Source organism: Pipra filicauda, unplaced genomic scaffold (assembly GCF_003945595.2).
Source record: "Pipra filicauda isolate LSUMZ 115617 unplaced genomic scaffold, ASM394559v2 scaffold718_size133179_pilon, whole genome shotgun sequence".
NCBI classification, from domain to species: domain Eukaryota; kingdom Metazoa; phylum Chordata; class Aves; order Passeriformes; family Pipridae; genus Pipra; species Pipra filicauda.
The window spans coordinates 74,277-81,915 of NW_024104885.1; the positions used below are offsets into that span (position 1 = coordinate 74,277).

A 7,639-nucleotide genomic window follows, 5' to 3' on the forward strand; every position below is an offset into this window, starting at 1 on the left:
CATGGCCACCTCTCCTACAACCAGGCAAACTACAACTCTTCTTTTCCGGTCTGGTTGTGGTATGTTTACATTTCTGCAGGAGCGCCCATTGGGCAGAACTTCAAAACTTCCAGGGGTTTCCACCCCTTGGGGTCTACCACTTCTCTTAGCCTCTGGGGAAAACAAGGTTCAAACCACTACAATATAATATAGCACAAAATAGTGCCCTGTATCAAAGCAATTCCAGTACAGCAATTGCATCAAATTGTATCAAAGCTGGCAAAAAGAAACAATCATTAGTGGAGGCTGATATAACTCCGTGCAACTCAATGCCACGGCCCGAGGGTAAAAGGAATAGGGACGCGACACTGCACAAGAGGGTTCGGACTCAGTTGAAGGTCAGGGGTGCAATGCCACTTTATTGGGGGAAACAGAGAGTTATATAGGATATGGGTAAGGGGAGGTTCCACAACTGGGGCGGAGCATGGGATTGACAACTCAGGGCAGAATGGGATTGGGGAATAGGAGAAAGATGGGTGGAACTCTGGAGTATCCAGGGGAAAGGACCAATGGGAGCTCACTCTGCACTGCAGCATCCATCAGCCAATCAGTGAGAGATGAGCGGGAAAACCAGGGGAGAACAAGGCAGTAAACAACTTTTGGCGGGAAAAACGTGAGGGCAAGTCCAGGCAAGCCCTGAACAGTATAAACCAAGGGGAATTAACATGGGAGCACATTGAACTTGGTATAAAACTGGTAATAAACTGGGGAATAACAAGTCAGTCCGTGAATTAATAGTCTTCAGGCCCCATACACGTCCCTCCAGGCCTTGAACCGTTCCCAGTCAGATTTGTGATCCTCCTCAACTCAACCCCTCAGTAAACATGAAGAGGCCTCCCTGCTCCATGGGACAAGCTCTACACACTCCAGGAAAGTCTGGAAGAATCTGCCACATGAAAGTTGGACTGAGTTTGACTGCCAGTCCCATTTCTCCAGGCCAGCCAGCAGCTTATCAGTCAAATGCTGCTTCCAAAAGCAGGGTATGTGTTTGCAGTGGGCAAACCAGGCTGGTTTTAGCACAACCCAACACTAAAAGCAGCCCCTTGGCACCAGTGGGAGCTCAGCACAGCCAGCTTGGGTTGTTTGCATTCTCTGACCAGATTTTAGGCTCTATCCAGGAAGAGTGTCCTGCCAGACTCCCCAGCCTCTGTGTCCCCCCCTGTGGTGGTTTGAAACTCCCAAGAATCCAATTTCTAAGTTCAAGCCCCCCTCCCACAATTTGCTCCTGTGAGAGGGTTTAGTGATGGCATGGACTTGATATCTTTCTCACCTCATGTGGAGAGTTTTCAGACAAAACACAACTATTTAGTGTTGGGGGAAGGGGAAAATATTTACAAACGTTTCTTTACATATGTATATAGATTTCCATTAAATTAAATTTCTCTTTTTCTTCAATAAAAGTCCACTCCCGGCACTTCCCGCACGCGGCTCTGTCGGAGCCCATGTCACGACACGTGGAGCCACTGCAACAGGTTCTTTTCCTGAGGGATCCCTTGGGGGGGATGAAAGAGAAACACCCCTGGAGAACCAGAGTGACAACAGGAACAGCTGTTCCTGTTGTCTGCCGGGACAAGAGTGGGGGACAGAGTCACCATGTCCCTGTGCCCATCCCACAGGATGGATCCAGCTGTGGAGCCCATGGAGAGGAGGAACTGCACCAGAATCCTACCCCATCCTGCTCCACCCATCCCATCTGACTCCACTCCATCCATCCCACCCCAATTCTGCTCTGAAATCCCACCCCAATCCCACTCCATCCATCCCAGCTGATCCTGCTTCAGAATTCAGCCCTGATCCCACCCCAGAATTCCACTTGATCCCACTCTGGAATCCTGCCCTGATCTGGAATCCTGTCTCAATCCTGCTCCATCTATCCTGCCCCAATTTCCCTCTGGAATACCACATGGATCCTGCTCCATTCCTGTGAGAGAGCAGTCAGTTCCCATGTCTGTTCCTGTGGAAAGAGAAGATTGACGAGATTCTGGCCTGGATCACACACCTGGACCCATTCCAGGATCCATCACGGGATCCACATGGAGAGGTTCTGGATACGCTGCTGGTACTCACCATTGGCCACAACGTATCTCTTCCTCTCCCTCTTCCCTATGGAAATAAAGTGGGATCAGCACCTGTGGCACAAGATCCCCAAAATGCCACCGGATGGATCTGTGCCTCTTCCCAATCCCTATCCCATGAGTTACCGGATTGGAGCTTCCGGATGCCAAATCTCATGTGGATGAGGCCGATGATGATGATGATGGTGATAGCAGCAATGACGGACACCATGACCACCAATAGGATGAGATTCCAGCCGGATTCCGGCTCTGGAAGGTATGGGATGGTGAGAAGGAGGAGGGTGTCAGAGACTGAAACAGTTAATGATTTATGCATTCCAGGAGTTTGCAGGTTTTGACTTTTGCCCTAAAAACACAAGGAGATACCCCAGGTGGACACTTGAGCCCATCCCCTCAGTGCTAAGCCCTAAAAAGGCAAGGAGATGCCTCAGGTGGGCTAAGCCCTAAAAAGGCAAGGAGTTGCCTCAGAGGGGCTAAAGCCCTAAAAGGCAAGAAGACACCTCAGGTGGCCAATCGGACACATCCCTCCCTCTAGTGCTAAGCCCTAAAAGGTAAACAACCCCTCATGCCAGGGAGGTGCAAAAGCATGCTGAGGGTATATAAACTGACTGGTGACTTTGAGAATTTGGGTTCTCCTTCTCCCCCACCGCCTGCGAATCAAGACCATCGCTCTCAAGCATCACTGGAGACCATCACTCTCAAGCATCGCTGGATCCAGTGGGCAGTGACTATGTCCATTTCTTTTATACTCTCAGCTTCTCTTTTCCCTTACTCTCATCCTGGTTTTCCTCTCCCCTAAACAGTTTCTCCCCCCCCCAAAAAGTTATCTCTGTATTGCACTGTTTTATGACAACACCCAAACTGCTAGCACGCTTGTTGATACAGAATTGTTAAAATAAACCTTGCCAGTATATGTTTTCAGACACCGATTATTCAGTGTCGTTTCACTCTAACCCACCCCAAGGGAATTATTGATAAAAACCTGGGTTACCCCCCTCCCTTTTTCTGGGGCGGGTCGTAACAGGAGGGGAACCCCCATTCCACTGCTCCACATTCCCAAACTCCTCATTCCCAAATTCCCAATTCCCAGATTCCCCGTTCCCAGCCTCACCCCAGGCAAAGATCCCAGGCTCCGGCATTCCGGCGTGCTCCACCCGGCACCGGTACTGCTCCCGCTCCCCCGGCAGCGCCTCGATCCTGGCCCAGCTGTGGAAGGTGCCGTCACTGTTGGGAACGATCCCGCCCCACTCTGTCTCCTGATCCCAGATTTCATCCCCCTTCAGCCAGTTGATCTCGATGACCCCGGGGTAGAATCCGTACGCGCGGCAGGACAATGTCAGGATCCCGTGTTCCACTTTTCCAGACACATGGACATCAGGAGGCTCTGCAATGGGATAATGGTGAGATCTATCCATGGAATTCCCAAGGAAATGGGACAGCAGTAAGATCCGTCCACAGAATTCCCACGGGAACAGGATGAGGGCGAGATGTGTAAACAGAATTCCCATGGGAATTCCTGCATTCTCAAATCCGCCTTCCCAAATCCCATATTCCCCAGTTCCCCATTCCCACGAGAATTCTGCCCCCACCTTTTTTCTCCAGCACCTCCTGCCCATACTGGACATGTTTCTGGAGCACTTCCAGGCAGGTGTGCTCCAGGAAATTTGTCAACCTGTCCACTGTGATCCCATCAGAGTCCCAGTGCCTCTTGATGATCTGGGCAGCGCCGTCGGCTGCCACGAAGCTCCCGGATCCCAACTCGAAGGAAAGGAAATCCCGCCCGTCATAGCCTTCCCGATAGGATCCACGGACGCTCCCGTCGGACAGGAGCTCACAGCCGCAATCCCGCTGCAGCGTGTGGAGACCTGGAGGGGGAGGAATCGGATCCACAGAGACCCATGGAAGTGTCTCCCAGCCCCACAGGGCCCCATTCCAGCCCTATGGACTCCCGTAGTCTGATGGAAGATCCACACATCCCGTCCCAGTCCCTTGGAGTCCCACAGATCCCCTCCAGCCCCACAGATCCACATCCCAGCCCCACAGATCCCCCCCAGCCCCACAGATCCACATCCCAGCCCCACAGATCCACATCCCAGCCCCACAGATCCCACCTTCCCCAGCTCCCCCCACTCACCCCCGCTCTGGTTGTACCGGCCCTGCAGCATCTTCAGGTGGTCGGGGTCCTTTTGCCGGTACCTCCCATTGATCCGGGTCTCGGTGTCCCAATATCCCGGCTCGGCTCCGGCCGCCATCCACAGAGTCTGCGGCTCCAGCCGGCCCCGCTCGCTGTCGTAGCGCACGAAGGGGGTCCCGTCCACGGACGCCACGGCCACGTACCGGGGCAGCCCCGGGCCCGGCTCTGACACCACCACGCGCAGGTAACGCAGGGAGTGCACAACTGGGGGGACACAGAGAGCTGGGGGGGCTGGGGGGGCTCATGGGGAACTGGGAGAGCCGGGAGAGCCAGAAAGGGGGCTTGGGGGTCCCAGGGTCAAGGAAAGAGGGATGCAGGGATGGGGAGAGGTGGGATAGGGAGTTCCAGGGGGTCCCTGTGCCCAGGAAAGGGGGGTCCAAGGGGCCCCAAGTGCTGGGAAAAAAGGGGTCATGGGGTGGGGAAACCTGGGATGGCGAAGAATGGGGGGTCACAGGGGTCCCCTTTGTTCTGGAAAAGAGGGGCCTGGGGCTGTAAAAGGCAGAAATGGGGCTCCAGGGGGTCCCAGAGTCAAGGAAAAGGAGGTGTTTGGAGTCTGGGAGAGGCTGGATGGCCAGGAAGCGGATGCAGGGGGGTACTGGTAAAGGATAAGGGGGAGTAGGGGGGTCCCATTGCACAGGAATAGAGGTTCAGGGGGGTCTTGCTGCCACACAAGGGGGTGTAGAAGGGTCCCTGCACCCAGGAAAGGGGGTGTAGGGGGGTCCCTGCGCCTGGGGAAGGGGGTGTAGGGGGGGTCCCAGTGCCCAATAAGGGCATGGAGAGGGTCCCAGTCCCAATTAAGGGGGTTCAGGGGGATCTGGGTGCTGAATAATGAGGTGCAGGAGAGTCCCCATGCCCAGGAATGGAGGTTTGGAGGGTCCCAGTGTCAAGGAAAGGGGGTGAGGGCACCAGAAGAGGCAGGATGGAGGTTCAGGGGTCCTGTGCCCAGGAAAGGGGGGTACAGTGGTCCCCAGTGTTGAGGAAAGTGGGGAAAGGCAGGAATGAGGGGTCCAGGGGGTCCCAGTATTGAGGAAAGGGGGGTCATGGAATGGGGAGACCCAGGATGGCCGAGAATGGGGATCCCAGGGCTCCTCAGTGTAGAAGAAAGGGGGGTTTGGGGGCTGGGGAAGGCAGGAATGGGGTCAGGGGGTCTTAGGGTCAAGGAAAAGGGGGGTATGGGAGAGGTGGGATGGCCGGGAAAAGGGGTGCAGGGGGGTTCCGGTGCCGGATGAGGGGATACAGGGGGGTCCCTGTGTACAGGAACGGGGGTTTCAGGTGGTCCCGGTGCTGGATAAGGGGATTCAAGGGGGACCCAGTGGCCAGGAATGGGAGTTCAGGGGCGTCCCGGTGCCAGGAATGGGGGTTCAGGGGGGTCCCGTGCCCGGAAGTGGCGGTCCAGGAGCTCCCGGTTCCGAGGGCCCCACTTACCCTCCGTCGCCCCCGCCGGGGTCCTCAGGAGCCCCAAGACCCCCAGGAGCGCCCCCAGCCCCAGTGCCGGAGCCATGTCGCTGCTCCGCTGGCCCCGCCCACAACCCGGGCCCGCCCACAGAGCCGCTTTCGGCCCCGCGATTGGCGCCGCTATTTCCTGATCGCCAATGGCAGCTCGATCTGCTCGGGACGTCACCGGTCGCCAAGCAGATCCCGGTGGGGAAGGTTGTGAGGCGGAAGTGACCGAGGGAGCGCGGGGGGGGGCGGGGACGGGGGAATTCCTGGGAATTCACCTGGATCCCCTTTGGGACCCCTCTGGGCACCCCCTGGGCCTCCCTGCGACCCTCCTCGGCCACGTATTGCGGGACCCCCGGGCCGGGTTGAGCTGAACTCCCGGGCCCTGCGGTTAAACGCGGCCTTAAACCCGCTGGTCTGGGGCCAAAGCGGGGGAAGCGCCGGGATCTGCGGATCCCGCGGGGGGGGGGGGGGGGGGGGCGTCTCCCTGTGCCAGTGCCCTCCCCGCGCAGCCCCCACTGCCCCCCGCAGACCCTCCTCATCCCTCCTGGATACTGCCTTCTAGAGCTTCCCAGGGAAGTTCTTATCTCCCTTTCCTCGGGGTGATCCTAAATGCCAGAGGGGCTGGAGAACCCCTTTCCCAGTCACGCGTTTCCCAGGGAAGTGGGTGCAGGGGTATCCCAGTGTCCAGGAATGGGGGTTCAGAGGGGTCCCAGGGTCAAGGAACGGGGAGGCTGGGGGCTGGGAGAGGTGAGATGGCTGGGAAAGGGGTTGCAGGAGGTCCCAGAGCCAGATAACGGGGTGCAGGGGGGTCCTGGATCTGGGGAAGGAGCTGCAGGGGCGTCTCAGTGACCAGGAATGGGGATTCAAGGGGGTCCCAGGGGTCAGGAAATGGGGGGGCTCCCAAAAGCCCTCCCTGGGAGGAGCAGGAGCTGGGTCAGGAGCTCTGTGGGGAGAGAAAAGAGGGTGACACCAGGATGGGGGGCGGTGTCCGGCGGCAGCTCTGGGTCGGGGGGGGGGTGAGGGGGGGCAGGATCCGGGAAACAGCGGTGGCTGCTGGGAAGGGATCAGGATGGATTGGGACAGGATGGGATGGACTGGGGTGGACTGGGATACCGGGATACACTGGGACCAGGACTAGGACCCAGCAGGACCAGAACTGAGGCAACAGGGATCATACTGGGAGCAACTGGGACTAGACTGAGGCTGACTCGGCTTCTACTGGGATCATACTGGCAGTGCCTAAGAGCATGCTGCAGGTAATTGGGATCATGCTGGGGCAACTGGGATATTCTGGGAGCGAGTGGGATCATGCCAGAGGTGACTGGGAGCAACTAGGACCACTCTGGAGGTGATGGGGGGTGGCTGTGACCAACTGGGATCATGCTGAAAGCTGCTGGGAGCAACTGGGAGAGACCGGGAGTGACTGGGATCATACTGGGATATACTGGGAGCATTCTGGGGATGCCTGGGATATACTGGGAGAGACTGGGAGTGACAGGATTCATACTGGAAGTGACTGGGACCATATATGGAGCATTTGACATCATACTGGAATCATTCTGGGAGGGACTGGAAGCGACTAAAGCCATACTGGGGGTGACTTGGAGTAACTGGGACCATGCTGGCGGTCATTGGGTTCTTACTGGGATGATATTGGGGGTGACTAAAACCATACTACGAGTGGGTGGAACCATACTGGGAGTGAATGGAAGCAACTGGGACCATGCTGGTATCTTACTGGTATCTTCCTGGGAGTGACTGGAATCATACTGGGCGTGACTGAAAGTGACTGATATCAGACAGGGAGTGACTGGGCCCATACTGGGGGTCACTGGGAGCCCCTGGACCCAGCTGGGAGTGACACGGGCCCGCACTGGGCGGAACTGGG

At 57.0% G+C, this 7,639-nt stretch overlaps 1 protein-coding gene across 2 annotated transcripts; it reads right to left on the bottom strand.

Moving 5' to 3' along the window:
• Nucleotides 1-371: 371 nt before the first annotated feature.
• Nucleotides 372-5,809, bottom strand: LOC113995315 (class I histocompatibility antigen, F10 alpha chain-like). Of its 2 annotated transcripts, XM_039389220.1 has the most exons (8): nt 5,734-5,809; nt 4,249-4,512; nt 3,704-3,979; nt 3,226-3,498; nt 2,241-2,363; nt 2,107-2,142; nt 1,940-1,993; nt 372-1,531 (listed from the first exon to the last, which is right to left on the bottom strand). In XM_039389220.1, exons 1-8 carry the CDS (start codon nt 5,807-5,809, stop codon nt 1,485-1,487), a joined length of 1,149 nt encoding a protein of 382 aa, XP_039245154.1. In that variant the 3' UTR covers nt 372-1,484. The 2 variants fall into 2 exon arrangements, with proteins under 2 accessions (XP_039245154.1, XP_027591032.1); XM_027735231.2 differs by having other exon boundaries at nt 372-1,993.
• Between the last annotated feature and the right edge of the window lie 1,830 nt (nt 5,810-7,639).